The 18,390-nt window shown below is 33.4% G+C and overlaps 1 protein-coding gene across 1 annotated transcript in view; it reads right to left on the bottom strand.

Annotated features, from left to right (window-relative positions):
- The window catches only part of LOC106161281 (ATP-dependent RNA helicase A protein), a 75,792-nt gene that overhangs the window by 38,315 nt on the left and 19,087 nt on the right, over positions 1-18,390 (bottom strand). Inside the window, exons 14-27 of the mRNA XM_087007679.1 lie at positions 6,813-6,954; positions 6,459-6,541; positions 5,968-6,124; positions 5,491-5,597; positions 5,216-5,314; positions 4,495-4,609; positions 3,900-3,994; positions 3,358-3,431; positions 2,855-3,007; positions 2,391-2,551; positions 2,021-2,132; positions 952-1,119; positions 484-568; positions 8-106 (exon numbers count right to left, since the gene is read on the bottom strand). Of these exons, the coding sequence (XP_086863805.1) occupies positions 8-106; positions 484-568; positions 952-1,119; positions 2,021-2,132; positions 2,391-2,551; positions 2,855-3,007; positions 3,358-3,431; positions 3,900-3,994; positions 4,495-4,609; positions 5,216-5,314; positions 5,491-5,597; positions 5,968-6,124; positions 6,459-6,541; positions 6,813-6,954 (1,650 nt within the window). The remainder of the gene's footprint in view (positions 1-7; positions 107-483; positions 569-951; positions 1,120-2,020; positions 2,133-2,390; positions 2,552-2,854; positions 3,008-3,357; positions 3,432-3,899; positions 3,995-4,494; positions 4,610-5,215; positions 5,315-5,490; positions 5,598-5,967; positions 6,125-6,458; positions 6,542-6,812; positions 6,955-18,390) is intronic.

Here is an 18,390-nt window from a genome sequence, read left to right as displayed (position 1 = left end):
CACCTACCACATCTAATTTACTGTCTGGACCTGAAGAGTTGAACATCTGTGGGTAGAGGCTTTCCTCTGGAAACCCAGCATTCACCAGGATATCACGAAGTTGGTTCTGGAAATTACAGAAAAAAATATAGAGAACATATGAAATACTCAACCTACCCTAGTGTAACATATGTGGTTTAAAATATTGCTATTTGGTGTGGTGGGACAGTAAATTTAACATCATCCTTTCAGTCAATAGGATAATTAAGCTGTCATAAAATTCAAAGCCCTGAACTTATATTATAAGCATATGTTTAAAAATACTGCACATTTATAAAATGAAAATATTCGTAGTTAAGATCCTTACTTTTTTAGTATCCTGCTAGCTAGATCCTGCTAGCAGTTATTAAAGGATCTTAGAAATGATTTTCGGTAAATCTTTTAGTAGATGCAAAAAACTACTCTTTGAATACTGCTAATTAACTGACTGCTGTGTGACATTACCTTGGCCTCACATGTCATTCTTAGAGTGGGCATGGACAAACTCTTCTGCTCACAAAAGTTCCACTCACTGTTTTCACCACCAGACCTGAAACCAAGGGTGAACCTATATTTTATAATTGAGGCTTGGTGAAGTATTATGAATATTTCTGTTTAAAAGTTAAAAGCTTGGCCACCACCTCGCCTGATAAAAAAAATTATCATGGTCCCCATACTAGGCTATCTAACTAGAAATCAACTACATATATATAAACTAATACAAATAACTATGCTTTATTGTTTTTGAAAATTCAATTTACAAAAATTGAGAAAATGTGTAAATGATAAAATGCTAAGAAAGATATAAAAATGTAATAAAAGATGAATGACTTAATTTCTGCTTTTAGTTCTCAATCTAAATGACAAAATGTATACAATGTTTTAAAAATATAATAACAGATATAATATTTATTCTGTGAGACCTGTGCCTACCTGGCCTCTTCCCAAGCTTGAAATGCATTAAGGAGAGCCACATGGTCACTGCACCGTGTGCCTGCCAGGTTTTTATGCATCCATCCAAGTCGTCTACGATCAGTTGGAGTCACAAATGGTTCTGGGAATGTTGTGCTTGCAGCAATTGTACACACAGCATCACCAACACTGAGGAAAACCACATTATTGTCAGTACTGTGAGGAAAACAACCACATTATTGTCAGTACTGTGAGGAAAACAACCACATTATTGTCAACACTGTGAGGAAAACAACCACATTATTGTCAGTACTGTGAGGAAAACAACCACATTATTGTCAACACTGTGAGGAAAACAACCACATTATTGTCAGTACTGTGAGGAAAACAACCACATTATTGTCAACACTGTGAGGAAAACAACCACATTATTGTCAACACTGTGAGGAAAACAACCACATTATTGTCAACACTGTGAGGAAAACAACCACATTATTGTCAGTACTGTGAGGAAAACAACCACATTATTGTCAGTACTGTGAGGAAAACAACCACATTATTGTCAACACTGTGAGGATAAACAACCACATTATTGTCAGTAATGTGAAGAAAACAACCACATTATTGTCAGTACTGTGAGGAAAACAACCACATTATTGTCAACACTGTGAGGAAAACAACCACATTATTGTCAGTACTGTGAAGAAAACAACCACATTATTGTCAACACTGTGAGGAAAACAACCACATTATAGTCAGTACTGTGAGGAAAACAACCACATTATTGTCAACACTGTGAGGAAAACAACCACATTATTGTCAATACTGTGAGGAAAACAACCACATTATTGTCAGTACTGTGAGGAAAACAACCACATTATTGACAATACTGTTATTAATGCTAACATCAATGATAAAGCTGCAATATGGCATTATGCATCAAGATGTATCAGTATCATTAATTTAAAGCCATCAAAGATTAAAACAATATATAAAATGCATGTGCACAGGCACGTTTAATTGTACAAAAGCACACACACACACGCACGCATGCACACACACACACACACATACACACAAGTGGACCTACTAGAAGATACAGCCATAAATGATCATCTTTCCCAGTCTGGGCTCTATTGGCAACTTGGCCAGGATTCTCCCAAGAGGGGTCAACTCATTGTTCCTGTCCAAGGCACCCATCTCTAAAATTCAGACATTAAATACAGAGTTTTCAAAAACATTTTTGATAACCTATAAGAAACAACAAAAATTATGTTTCTTTTTTAGTTGTTAGTTTCAGTATTTTTAGTAGTTAGTTTCAGTATTTGACATGACACTGTTTATGTTGAGACAATATATGAATAGGAATCCTGTGTTATTATAAATAAGTGAAAAAAAAAAAAAAAAAAAAAAAAACCGAGCATGACAGTTTACTAAAGGTAGACCCAAGCATAGCAAACCTTTTAGTAAGGCTTCAGCTTCAATGACTGCATCAATAGGTGGTGGTTCCACAGCTTTGGCCAAGAAAGGACCAATCTCTCCAAGCCTCAGTAACTTGATGCTCAGTGCCAATTCATGAAGTGGTGTACGGAAAATCTCAGGGGTTGTGTGCTGTTCTAATCTAAATTTGGCAAAATGGTCATCAAATTTTCAAAAAGCTTTAGATGCTTTTATACTACTTTTGCGAAACACAATTAAAACAAATAAAATTAATTTAAATGAACAGCTTTTATTTTTTATAATTCATATATTAATTAATCAATGATATATTACTTAATGCCATACAATATGATCTCATCTATGAAAATATCCCAAAAAGCAATTTCAAGTATCAAATGAGAAAAACTGTTAAACTGTCAATCATTCACAGAATGTCTTAATTACTTTGATAGTTGTACAACTAATCTCTTTGTCTATCCCATACCTTTCATATCTGGCTCTACTACACAAGTGGAAGCAGAACCCTGGTCTTACACGTCCTGCCCTCCCCCTCCTTTGTTCTAGGTTTGTCTTGGAGGCCCACACAGTGGCATAGTTGGTCATGTTATTATGGGATGTAAACAGCTTCATTTTGGCTCTGGAAATAACAGATCATTAGTATGAGATGTTAGCTGGCACATTTTTGACAAAGTTAAGGACATTTTGAATTGAAAAAAAGTGATCATTGCAGGTCACTGGAGACAAATCAGAACTACATTTTGTCTCTAGAATGAAATATTTTATACTAAATCAATGTGAAATTTGTTGTATTTTTCTGCCAGTGATCCAAATTTATATTACAAATGCTAAAGCCATAATCAAATTTATTTGAATATTACACCTCTCTTTGCCTTTTCAACATTTCATCATTTGAAAATAAATCATGCTTAATTTTTAAATTATAATTCATTACTTTTTTCATACTTTATTCTACTGTCACTAGCTTACTTGCAAGAGTCAATGACATAAACAACATCATTGATAGTGATACTGGTCTCAGCAATGTTGGTGGACAGAATGATCTGAAATAAGTGAGAATATTTTGCTACACTAATCCAAACTTCACATGGCCAATGGATATATATTGAAATTTTTTATAATGCTGAGGTATATAAAATATACTTCAAAGACTTATTTCATATCAAAATTCACAATTCTTACAGCTTATAATTTATGATGCATGGTGACAGATCTGAAACAAGTGAGAATATTTTGATACACTAATCCAAACTTAACATTTATATAGCAATGTTAAGGGACAGAATGATCTGAAATAAGTGAAAATATTAGCTACATTAATCCAGACCAAACAATGCTGATGGACATATATTGAAAACGTAATTGTTCTATAATGGTGAGTTATATAATAAATATCATAATATGTCAAATTACTTAAATTTAAAGACTCCTATTATGCAATTCACAATTCTACATAAGCACAAGCAGATAAACAAAATAAAACACATCTATTTGTATTCAACTACCCCTACCTTTGTAACACCTTCAGGTACTGGCTCAAAAACCTTGTGTTGGTCTTCCCTTGGGATTTGGGAATGAAGTGGAAGCAGACGATATGCAGGGCCACCTGAAAGACAAACTTTTATGTGTAAACCAACTGATGTAAATATAATAGTTTTTACTTTGAAAAGTTAAAATGTATAGAAAAAACTAAACAGAAGGGACATTTCTGCATTTTACTGAAATAATTCAAACATACAGTGCAGGGGCGGATTTAGGCCGTCTTCTGGGTCTTCCGGAAGACGGTCAGATTTTCAAGTTTACATTGACAGGTATCTATTTTTTTTTCTGTTGGAAGACGGTCAAAAATGGAGGATGGATCAACAAAGATAATTTGGAAGACTCTCAGAAAATATCTCTGGATCCGCCCCTGCAGTGTCATATAAATATTCTGTGTAAAATACACTTCAGTGTTATCAAAGTAGTTTAAACAAACATCTTCATTAAATGGCTGCCTCATCATCTTCAATATCTAAGTATTAACAATAAAAATACTCATACTATACTACTCCACGATAAGGTCAATAATTTTTTTCAATCAAATATGTTTGCTGTTTGTTCTCTTACCAAACTCTGGGTGCTCTGACAGGTGTCTGTGTAAGGCAAATATCAGGTTCCACCCTGGGAGAAATATCAAGATGGCACCAGGGATACCAAGGTTCTTGATATACTTGCAAAGTGCCTGGAATATATCATAATTGTCGATATTATAATAATATAATACACAATACCTGCAATGCATATAAATTTGGCATTCTATCAGCATCTACTGTTCCCATGGTAATGCGAACTTTTATAATTGGCAAAGATTTAATGGCAGTATAAAAATTAGAATAAGAAACAAATGAGTTTCAACCTTAAGGTTGAATACTTGGCTGCTTTAGACTATTTAGCTCCAACACACACACACACTGTGACAGACATTCACACACACACACACACACACACACACACACACACACACACACACACACACTGTGACAGACATTCACACACACACACACACACACACACACACTGTGACAGACATTCACACACACACACACACACACACACACACACACACACACACACACTGTGACAGACATTCACACACACACACACACACACACACACACTGTGACAGACATTCACACACACACACACACACACTGTGACAGACATTCACACACACTGCTGTTTACAGTAGGAAAATGATCAATTATCGTTACTGGCTTAATTTTTTTTCATTTGCTTTACAAAATTTTCTTTCAACTAAAATTATCTTTGTAACTAGAATCATACTCACCTCAATAAGTTCAAATGACATCTCTTTCTCACTCAGCATGGCCATGGCTCTTCTAGTTGTGTCATTATAATCTGATGAAATCATCATATTGCAATTTTCCTAAGTAGTAGAAGGATATAGTATAGCAATATATGCTTACATATAGCATAGCATAAAACATAACTTAAGATAACATAACAACATAGACTAAAACGTAACAATTAAAACAAATGATGAATTAATAGGTTTGACATTTTTACGGAAAATAAATGGATAAAACTATAACCAATGACTACCTCTTTCTCCCCTTCTTCATCCGCAATGTCATCTTTGTCCCGCTTCTTCTTGTTGGAAGGTGGAGGAATAAAGTTCAACATCTGGACACAATCTTCCAAGTAATAGTCTGTAATCATCATAATAGTTCATCATAAATATGTTCCATAACCTGTATCTTCCTCATAATGTATTTTCAATAATAATGTTTATATATGCATCAGGAAATTGTGATGGTTCGATATTTATTCAACTTTATTTTACATGTAGACAGTAATTTTTAGACTAATCTGATGTGTGTGTGTGTGTGTGTGTGTGTGTGTGTGTGTGTGTGTGTGTGTGTGTGTGTGTGTGTGTAGTGGGGGGTGCATGCATCAACATCAGTAAAATAGGAAACAAGAAGTAATAATAATAGAAAATGTTTACTGCTACAAAATCCACAAACTTAACACAGTATCTGATAATGTTTTCAAGTAACCCCAAGACTACAGCCTCAATACCTTGAACAGGGAACAGTCTGCCATGAACTTCTACAACTTCCACTGAGCCAAAGTAGTCAGTGAATAAGGTTGTGTCCACAGTGGCAGACATAATGACGATGCGGAGATCTTTGTAAACATGGACCATGTCTCGTAACATCACCATCAAGAAATCAGTCTGCAAACAGACATTTTACACTTAATTATTGTTTTAAATATGATAATGCAAAATTAATTTCTACCATTAAAAAAAAACATAAAACCAAGTAAAATGGGAAATACTAATAACTACACAATGACATAATAATACACACATTTTATTTTATTTTTTTGGATTTAGTAAAATATAACATTACTATTTGCTTAATACACTCAATTTTTAAAATGAAGGTGAGATGTAAAGTAAAAAATAGATTTAGTTTTAAAATTGAGTTCTCTCTTTCACATTGATCCTGATAGAAGTTAATTCAATAAAAATATGTGAAGAGATTTTGATACGTAGCATTCCTTACATTGAGATCCCTTTCATGTACTTCATCCACAATAACATGGGAAACGCCTCGCAAACCATTCTCCAGTTTCCTCAGCAATGTGCCTTGAAATAAAGTGACTGCATTAAAAATTCCATAATAATATGCTCTCTTCAACGCCTTTATATTTCTTTAATACTAAACATCCACTCTAATAGCAATTTTCAGATTTTTACAAATTTAATTTATAAGTAATCATCACACAATACATGTCATGATCATAATACACTTTAAATAGTAGACCATATTTCATCAAAACAGCAGCTGTCTTTCTAAGTTAACTTTAAGAAAATTATGAATACATGTGTTTTAAGCAAGTAAAGTTAAATATCTTACCAACAGTACAGTATAAGATGGCACCATATGGTCGTGGCAGCACAGATTCAAATCTAACGCTGTAGCCACAACTCACACCAAGGTTTTCTGACCTCTCATTAGCTACTCTTTCTGCAATGGACACTGCGCTGATTCTTCTGGGCTAGTAAAAAAAAAAAGAATATAAAATTATAAACATACAATGAAATTTTAATTTCTATTGAAAAACAGAAAATAAATTTTCATACATCCAAGTTAAGAAGACATGGCATTTTGAAAAAAAAAATTTTTTAGCTTAAGCTTATTTTAGCTTTTTTTATCTATTTTAGACAGATTTCCCTTCATTTTTCCACAACCAATTATATACTATTTGACCAACTTGATTCAAATGAAAATTTTAATTATCTATATATGAACAAATTCTTGAGCATATATTGATAGATAACTCATAATAAATACCACAAACACATGAGTTTTCAGAATTAATTACCTCATCAGTCCTCCTTCCCCCAACCCCCAATTAAGATACAAAGGTTAAGGGTAAACGGAAAGTTTATCTTCTAAATGTAAAAAAGTACTCAATTAATTTTTTGTAAAAAATTAGAGCACACTTTGAGGGTAATACATGAGCACAATTTATATACACTCCAAGTTAAATAAAACTAGCAGAAACAGTGCTGTAGGACTCAACAGATATTTGAATTCAGTATAAACTACTAGTATCCCGGTCTGACCTATAATTGAAAGAGTAATTTGTAACACCTTAGGTTTTTGCCCGCATCTTTGTCATGAAACGTAGTGCCAAAACAGCACTGATAAAAAATGTATTTGACACTGGATTTTGTGGAGACTCAAAACACTCAATGGTTAAACAAATAAAACTAACAGACTAACTGACAAAGCCTTTGTTGTTGCTTTGGTTGTCTAAATAAAAATAGCAAACAAAATGCCATATTGACTTTTCAGTGTCACACAGACAAAAGGTACATACAGGTATTAATATGTTATTTTAATTGTTATCAATCATGCTGTAATGGTTTATGATAGCTGTCAAATTCCAATCTTCCTCACCCAAACAATTGTCGGTAATCAAACTATGGTAATCAAAACGCATGACTATCCTACAACAACAATCGCAAACAGGTCATGGTATATTGTATCCCCACTGGGTGAGCATTGGGTGCTGAAATGTCATGTGCTATAAATAGTAACAGGAATTTCCACTTTGAAGAAATAGAAAGTAGTGATTTTACAACATTTTGCCTGGTTAAATTGTTATAAAAATCACATATTTAAGTAAAAATATTCAGACACTTTCTGGAGGACCCAGAGATGGTGAATTGGCATAAAATTTGACCAAACTGTTACAGAGTTTATTAAAATTCACCTGTAAAAGGAGAGGCAAAAAGCAAGGTGGGTTAACTTCCATTGTTTACAGCTATAATTGTTGAATGTAACAAAACCTGTTTGAGACCAGGTGTTATCCAAACTAATAATTAACTAATAAAAATGTATGGAGATAATGGCAGAGCCAAATATTAATGCATTTATTAGTTAATGGTGATAATAAAATGGGGTGACATGAACTGTATTTACTGGATTCAGAGACATTAATAGCATCATTTTGCCCCACCTCCCGCAATGAAGGAAGAAATTTGTTTTATTGGCATTGGTTTGCAGACAAGTCAAACCTAACAAAATCAATAAAAATTTAAGGTAAAACATCATAGAGTAGTAAAATTACTGGTCTATTAAATGCATTTACTTATAACCATACCAGTCCAGCTCTTCTGAATCTAAATATCTTTTGCATATGCTTACATACCTAACATTGGCTTAAAATTTTACATAAATATCTAAAAACAAACAAAGCATGTGTCACGTCCAAACTTCATTTTAGAAACTTCCACATTTAAATCAAATTAAATCAACATTTGGTAACGATTGTTCAGATGTCTCTGTAATAATGATATTACATGAATCTGTTAATGTATTTTATTCGTTGGAAAGAAGTGTAACCAAGTTTTATAGGATGTTTTATGTTTTAAAAGGATTGAATAACTTTATTTACGGCTTCATCCCCAAGTTAGAGTTTAAAGCAGTCTGACTTTAATTATGTTTAAGGTCTCTAGTAATATGTCTTAATTCTGTTAATTGGCTTCAATATCTCTGACTTGTTTTAAGAATCACTGTAATGTATCTTGTGTGTATTAGTATATAAGGAGAAGAACTTTGTATAAGAGACAGAGAGATTGGAGATCAGAGCTCGGAGTGAGTTTGGTCAGTTGAACCGATAGCTGGATTGTCCCTGCTGTCTTAGGAGACTCCAGATCTCTCAGCCAGAGAAATAAATGTGGAGAAAAGTCAGTTTGTAGTTGTTCTCTGGAATACATATCACTGCTGTTGTGTTACATGCTGGAGAAGTAAATCAGACCAAAGTGTCCCCTGTGATACATGTCTCAATGCATTGTTGATGTTTCACACCTGAAGCAACTGAAGGACCAATGTGCCAGTTGAGCAAACAAGTCATGCCTTAAACATAGAAAGGGGATTTTTTTGTTTATGAAATTGAAGGTGTTTTTTCCAGCACATAGGGCAACAGTCAAATTATGTGTGGAAATGTGTACAAGACACTTGTAATTTTCATTCCACCTATGAGTATAAGAGGTCACATATCAACCAATTAGCATTCTCTCTTGCAGTCATCTAATTGACCAGACATGGATTACCTTACCACTGACAGTACTGGATTATATGGCAAGTGTGAAAGTCCACAAGAAGTACATGACACCATGCTCACAAGAATAAAAGATGAGCTTACAACTGATAACTTTAAAAATATCAAACAACATCTAAGGAAGCCATTAGGGGCTAGTGTATCTGAAGAAAATGACAAGCTGGCACTTCTCAATCGCCTAGAAGAAGTAGAAATCATCTCTCTGGGAAATTATGATGCCCTGAAGAAGCTGCTCAAGAGAGCTGAATGCCCCAGATTATGTGATACCATTAAGGACGCTGAAAAGTGCATTCAGCGATTAGGAAAAAGGACCAGGAAAAAAAGAAAAAAAGACATGCAAGGTTGGTGTTAATTAGTTACAGTAGATGACTTAAAGAACAAGTGTCTTGAATACATGCTTGCAGTCAGGCATAAAATTGAAAAATTAAAAACACATACCTGAAGGTGAAATTCATGATGAGTATTTATAATTAATATGGTTTTCATAACTTGCTGTGCTCACAAGAAGTAATCTTTTTATTATGGAACCATGAAATTGCAGTTTAGGTAATAAATATGGGGATAAATCTGTGGGTTATTTTGTTTATAAGGCCTAATAAACTCAGTGACAAGCTTCATCTATAGTCAGATGATGAAAAGCAGAACCATACTGGTCCGGAAGGGGGGGGAGGAGAGGGAGGGGGGAAGGGCAGTCTGTTTATTGGAAATGGCACATGCTCAAATCCAAGAGTGTACATACACATGGCCCTAGGCTGAGAAAAATGCTGGGCGGGGTGGGCAAGATGACAGATCATATCAATTTATTAATGTTTTTATGTACAAATATGACAATTAATTATTATTATTAGTAGTAATGGTTAGTTGTTATATCACGCATGGCTGTCACAAAGAAGAAAGATGAAAAGACATGCCCCCCCAATACAGCCCACTGCTCTTTTCCTGTTTCTTGTAAATAAAACATGAAATCTTGCAAATAAAAACTAATTATCACAAAATTATAATAATGATGTACAAATTCAGTTTGATGATAGATAACAGAGATTTTCATTTTATACTGTGTATCAATATGACAAATAATTATCATCTTACCTTATTTTCATAAATTCAGGATCCAAAAGCAGTGCCAAGAGAATTAAATGTGAAGGTATGTGTTATTCACTCATTTGAACTATGTTACATGTAAATGGTAATGATTTCTTGGTCTTGGTATACATATAAAATTGGGGTTAACATAATCATCACAATCCCATTCAAAGTACTTTTTCTCTGTAAGAATTTTATATCATTTAAGATTTCAGATAAATGTTATGGCATTTCATATGAGCTATACCAATAAACATTTCTCCTTTTTTTTTTTCATCATGTATCTTAAAATTAGATGGTATTGCCTCAGATCCTGAATCTTGTGAAACACAGTGTGACACGTGTCCATTGGAACAAAGTGTCATTAGTGAAGGTAATTTTTTGCAGATAAAAAAAAAAGTTAATAGAGTAACAAAGTGTAAAATTTTAAACTGATGTTTATTTTAATTACTTTAATCCTTTTATGTTGAACTTATCTGAGAACAAAAAATATACTGACAGTCAATGAAAACGCATCAGAAAACTCTCTTGTACTTTTTTACCTAGAATCCATTCCAACCATATAAACGAGTACAAATGCACTTGTTTGGTCATAAGAGAGTGGGCTGACCACTCGGATGTTTAAAATTTCCGCTTCAGTGATTTTGTGATCACCTGTTACAAAATCATGTTTTTCCTGTCTCCTGATTTGTGTGAATTAACCAGGTTCAATATATGGTGATTACATAAGCCTATTTAAAGTAGTCACCAAATCCAGTATGACACACGATAAAAAAGTTCAGCGATGCCAGGTGTAGTGATCCGTTAATTAGAACTGAGTCTTCTAAATTTGCATACATCAGATATGTATATATTTGTACGTTTTAATTATTCAAATATACTTAGACATGACATGTTGCATGGCAGTTTAAGAGAAGTTCATTTAAAATGCAAATCAAGGTTTAATTTAAATGTATCTACAATTAAGTTAATGTACATAGGCATGGCATGTTTCATGACAGTTATGAAAGCTAATTTGAAATGCAAATTAAGATAGAGTATAAAGGCAGTGACTGAGCCACAGAGACTGGGAGACTTACAGACTGAGAGAGTTAGAGATAGTTATAGATATGTTAGAAGAGACCTGAGTCTTCAGGTGCTTGAATAAACTATGTAACCGAAAACTATACCTGCCTGTCTCAGTTGACTTATTGGTGAAAAGGTAACTCTAAGAACAAGTGTATAACCACTGTCTGGTTATTACACAGGTCTGACACTAGAAGAGCGACTGTGGGCCCTGGGGATGCTGGAGGCTGGGCGGTACCAAAAAGATTTGATCATGTGACCTTGCATTTTAATGATCTTTTCTGACCTTTATTTCACCTTGTGTGACTGAATAATAGGACATATTTCACATGAAAACTGCTATTTTCTTAATGCGCCAAAGGAACTTAAAATATTATTTGATAAATAAATGATGCATTTTCTTGACTGTCAGTATATAAATTTTTGTTTTTAAAAGATAATTGCCATTATTTAATGTGTCCAAAATAAGTCTCATCTCATACTCTCTGATGAACCTTGCTTCCTGTCAACCATTCCAACAAAGATTTGAATCACGTACAACCTGAAGACTGAGCTGAAAGTCAATGTTGGACTTTGTACAACCCACTCTTAAATGTAGGTTACAGGCAATTTAAGTTCCTTGGATCATTACAGCATTATGGTCAGTGTCAAGAAATGAACATAAATGGTTAGTTAGTTGTAAAAAAATACCATATACCACAGGAAATTTTGTTAAGCATGTTTTTATGTATAGACACAGATGTGTCTGTACATATAGCCATCATCTGCGTCTGTCGTCGCCGTCGTCGCCGTCGCCGTGCACTTTTACCGATAACACGATAAGTGGAAAACCATTTTACCTTTTGACTTGAAACTTGCAGAACTGATGAATATTCATAATACGCAGGTCAAGTTCGAAAATCAGCATGATCGGGTCACTTTTAGGTAATTTATGCTGTTTTTTCACTTTTTTCAGCATATATGCAGCACCGATAACACGATAAGTGGAAAACCATTTTACCTTTTGACTTGAAACTTACAGAACTGATGAATATTCATAATACGCAGGTCAAGTTCGAAAATCAGCATGATCGGGTCACTTTTAGGTAATTAATGCTGTTTTTTCACTTTTTTCAGCATATATGCAGCACCGATAACACGATAAGTGGAAAACCATTTTACCTTTTGACTTGAAACTTACAGAACTGATGAATATTCATAATACGCAGGTCAAGTTCGAAAATCAGCATGATCGGGTCACTTTTAGGTAATTTATGCTGTTTTTTCACTTTTTTCAGCATATATGCAGCACCGATAACACGATAAGTGGAAAACCATTTTACCTTTTGACTTGAAACTTACAGAACTGATGAATATTCATAATACGCAGGTCAAGTTCAAAAATCAGCATGATTGGGCTATTTTGAGGGAATTTATGCTGTTTTTTCACTATTTTCAATATAAATGCAACACTGATAACACAATATAAGAAAAACGGATTGGCCAATTGTAATTATACTCACAGGAGTGGTCAATCTTACTAAAACGCAGGTTGAGTTTGAAAATCAGCATAATCGGGCCTTTATTTTAGAAGTTATACTGTTTTTTTCACATTTCCTCAGATTCAATTCTTAAGCATGTTAACAGTCTCATTATTTAACTAATAAGATGCCTAAAAGTGTTTGTTTGATATTTCCTGCATCTTTACAACATTGTTAGTTGATTATGTAAAAAACATGGTAATCTTGTTATCATGTATTGTGTAATAAAGTGTCAAAAATGGAAATAAACTCATATCATTGCAGTTTGTCAGATTCAATCATCCACTATGTTCAGAATCTCAGAATGGAGGAAATTGGACATTAAACACTGTTCTATTGATACTTTTCCCATCTCATCAATTTTTTTAGTTGGTCATAAAAAAATGGCAATAAAATGTTTATTTTGTTTTATGTTAAAAAAGTGTTAAAAATGGAAATAAACCCATTTCAGAACAGTGCTGACTTTTGGCATTTTGGCATTTTCAAGGCGTGACTTTGAAGTTCCATGGGCCTGAAGACCTTTGCTAGTCACATTTTCTGAATATCTGTGATACAAATATTTTATAATTAAAAATTGATGGTCATTAAGCTGTTAAACATTATGTAATATTGCATCAAAATTTGAAGAAACCCCTATTTTGGGCACTGCTTCCATGATGACCATTTAAGGAAAATCATGTCACTTACTGTTCTCAAACTTACAGGAAAGAAACATGGGACTAAAATACAGCTTCAGTAGGCAATGCAGTCTGTTTTGTATTTTTTTTTTTTTTTTTTTTTTTTTTTTTTTTTTTTTGCAGTTAAACAGTTTTTTGTGAAAATTTAATTTTTCACATATTGGCATTTTCAAGGTGTGACTTTAAAGTTCCATGATCTTGAAGACTTTTGCTTGTCACATTTTCTGAATGTCCATGTTACTAATATTTTATTAATAACATTTGATTGTCATTATGCTGTTAAACATTATTTAATGTTGTATCAAAATTTGAAGAAACCCCTATTTTGGGCACTGCTCCTATGATGACCATTTAAGTGAAATCATGTCACTTACTGTTCTCAAACTTATAGGAAAGAAACATGGGACTAAAATACAGCTTCAATAGGCAACGCAGTCTGTTTGGTAAGTTTTTCTGGCAATTTAACAGTTTTTTGTGAAAATTTAATTTTTCACTTATTTGCATCTTTATTTTCTGTTCTTTGTCTGTACATTTGACAGCTTTGCTGCCTTGTTTTTCTTTCTTTTCTTTTTTTTTTTTTGCAAAAAAAATCTTACACAGTTCATTTCATCTTTAAATAATGATATTGACAAATATCAAATTGAGCAACACTGAATTTTCTCAGTTCAGAAAATATATATAGATGACTTGTAATGTAATCTTCATTTCCAGAGAGAAGTTCCCTCAGCTACAAGATTTTTCGCAATTGCAGCAAAATAAGAAAACGGCGATATGAACAATCTGACAGTGATGAAGAGCTAACAAAAACACTAGAAGAGATGGAGAACATAGCCATGAAGCTCAATAAGCCTTTAAAGATCAAACAAGAGAATGCTTCAAAGGATGACAAGAAAAACATCCACAAGGGAAATGGTACAAGTTTCTTTTTCTTTTTTTTTTTCAAAAGTTTTTACTTAAAAATTGGATATCTGTGATAGCAAACAATTATAACAAGATCATTTACAAGTACGGTATATATTCTTAAGGATATGTATAGGGGAGGTGGCTATCTTCTTTTAAGAAGTTATAAGTGACAAAGATGTAACTACCGGTAGATATACAAGTTGCATATCAATATAAAGCATATTTTAACAGCTTTCATTTAATATCCTTATTTTATACAGTAATAGTTATGTAAGGAGATACAGCACTTAATAGGCTTTCTTATCCTGATCTTTATACCCTAATACTAAAACTCCACTGCAAATGAACATGTGTAGACAACATGGTCTGATAGCCCCCTTGAGCATCAACAGAGATGTTTCTCAAATTCTTCATATGCCTTTTTACCAAAGATATCCAGATATATATAGTTGCTATATGGAAGGAGAGAAAGAGTTTATTTTCTCAGTTCAATAATTGGTTGGTGTTGGTGGTGAGAGCAGGAGTCACGCTGAATTGCCTGACCTGGAACACCTTAACTACTGAGCGGTGCGATAAATTGAGAAAATACTGAGATAGATACTTGAGTTAGGTTATCAATTTTATAAAGTCGCCATGGAAGGATGTCCATTTCAGTGAACTTTCCCCACCACCCAAATAATTTGTTCTGTGGAGAGGACAAGAGTCGTGGTGAGAGTTGGGGTGACAGTGTAAGGCAATTTATTCACAAAGCAAAGTTCTGTAGCTGTGGGCAATGGAGCCACATGAGCTGGCTGTACATATAAGAGGGTTGTAGTTGCCTTCTGTATATCTGAAACATAATTGTTTGAGGAGGCTTGACACTTGGTTCACTTGTCCCATTTTATATAGGATTGCTTGTATCTCAGAAATGGATGGAGGTTTGAAGCTGAATTTGCTACATACATACATATATTTACCTAGTCCACACAGTTGCTACATTTCTATTTTTAATTGTTCACAATGCGATAAAGTAACTAACACTAACTGAGTTTGAGACTGAACATTTGAATAGTGGGGTGAGGTAAATGGAATTTGGTGACTTGTGTGTAGGGTGTAGCTAACCCTTTGTTAAATTGGTATTCATCCCTACAGCTAGGAGGTAGTGTTTAAGAGCATTCATGAAGTGGGTCCTTGTGACTACAGTGCCATTTTGTTGAAGAAAAAGCTTGCTGCGAGAGCTATGTGGCTGCATATTGTAAAATAAGGATATGAAATGAAAAGACTTCAAAATAAACTTTTTATTGAAAAATGTATGCAACATGTTGGTTTATCTTGGTCAGTCAGAAGATAACCAAATCTCTGCCCCCCTCCCCCAATTCCCATCCTTAAGAAAAATGGATGTAAAAGTTTTCTTCTATAACTACACATTTTATCAAAGTCAAACACCAATAGTAAATATATATAATATGTCATTCATACAAGTAACAGTTAAATTTAATTCAGTTCTTCATGCTAAAATGCATGTCAAGTACTGGGAAACAAAAGAGATAGCCAAAAAGGCAGACAAGTGTTTTACAAGAGAAATGCTTCAAGACCTGGCTCAATTCAAAAGGGCAGCTGACTCTTTCATCAAAAGAGGGGCACATTTAATCAAGCTCATTGAAGGTTGTGTGGAGTGTGTGTTAATGTTTGATGCTGCAGAGAAGTTACAAAGTTTCTGGACAGAGTACAAGTCTGGGGATTTATCTAAGTTTCTGACAAATGAGTACATCACCCAAGAACTTGAAGAGATGGAGGGAGAAGAGCTGTATATGGATGTATACATTTGTGAACAAGAGTTGGCTACAGCCTGGGATTTCTTCACAAAACCAGGTATATTTTGCTCTCAAAGCGACAGGCTACCTGCATCTATAAGCATGTACATTTTGAGCAGTCTTCAGAAAACAGTATTTTTTATAATAATGCAATGTAGGTTATTTAATAACTAAAAAAAATTAACTACAACTAATTTAATTCTTAGATGCACACTGTAGCTAAGATCTGAAAAATAATTTTCTTTGTATTAGCTTTTCTACAAGTATATCACTAAGGAACTTTGTACTGAATAAACCAATATTCTAAAATTAATTAGAATACTAAAAATAATTATCTTTGTATTAGCTTTTCTACAAGTATATCACTTAGGAACTTTGTAATGAATAAACTAATATTTTAAAGTTAATTGGAATACTAAACAATAACAAATGAAAATTCAGAATAAACATACATTTTAACAATCACCAATAAGGTGATATATATTTGATAACATTCATGTTTTTATAATCAGTATGACAAAAATGCACTTTCCAATATATCAACTATCAATCCTTTCTTGTAGGAGAACCAGAAACCCAAACCAATATAGAATTGCCCTCTACATCTGGCAGTCAAATAAAGCAAGAGAGGCCACTGACTATTGGGCAAAATATTAAAGTGGAACTTGGAACAGTACATTATCAAAAGAGTTACCACATCATGAAGTCAGAAAAAGAAACTTCTGCAATGGTAATTTATATATAGGAATCAAATTAAACATTTTTTTATTGTTAAAATTTCAATTTTCAATTTTTTATAGTTGAAAAGCCAAATCATCTTAATAAAATATTTAATCCTTTGCAAGAAAATCATGTATTAAGTATCTTGAGTGTACAATCATATCTTCCTACACTGACCACTTTTCTCACAAGTATTTTTTAATATTTTAGTGTGAAGTTTGGGGATCCATATTTGCACACATATCAACCCGTGTGTCATGCACTTGGAAGGAGTTAGCTTTACATTTAAAGTTTACTGCGGAAGATACACAAGCCATTGTGTCCCAGCACCCTAATGAAGAAGAAGCACAGTGTTTAGAATGCTTAGAAAGTTTCCTAGAGAGGAACTATGACCAACCTGTTGAACAAATCACAGCACATCTGCTTACTGCTTTGTACATGATGCATCAACAAACATTTGCTGGTGAGAAATACACTTCGGTTAAATATAACTGATTTTTCAATTATTCAGAAATATATAAACTAAACAGTTACACATGTCCCAGAGTGTATCACTTTATGTACTCTGAATTCTTTTAGTGATAGTTTTTTCTTTCATTTTGGCTATTTATTTTTATTATATACAAAATCAAACACTATGTCATCAATTGCGACTTGGGAAAAACTATTATTAGTATACACATTAATTATATTTTTCAGTTTTATACATGAAACGTCTGCAACTAATTTTTTTATAGCCATCTACATTACTTACAGAGACTGTGGTTGATCTACTAACAATGGAAGGTCTCCCAGTGTGTCATGAACTTATTCAAAGACCAGTGGTATGTGACACCTTGTCTTCTGATGCTAATTATAAAGACTACGAGAAATACGACTCTGGAGAGGGCAATGGTAGTGGCAATGACTCAGACAGCAATGAAATATATCTCGGAATGACAAAAGATAAATCGAAAGGTAAAATGTTCAAAATATCCCAAAATCTGTATGAAAGTGCCTAGTACCAAATTAAACTAGTTTTGTATAAAGATTAGAGACTCAAACATGCTGATACAAAAGATCATACTATTGTTTTCTGAATTTAACATGGGATTAAAAATT

This window comes from Lingula anatina, chromosome 3, assembly GCF_051362555.1.
Source record: "Lingula anatina isolate TDL-2025a chromosome 3, LinAna3.0, whole genome shotgun sequence".
NCBI lineage: Eukaryota > Metazoa > Brachiopoda > Lingulata > Lingulida > Lingulidae > Lingula > Lingula anatina.
This window is presented reverse-complemented; position numbering and strand designations above follow the sequence as displayed.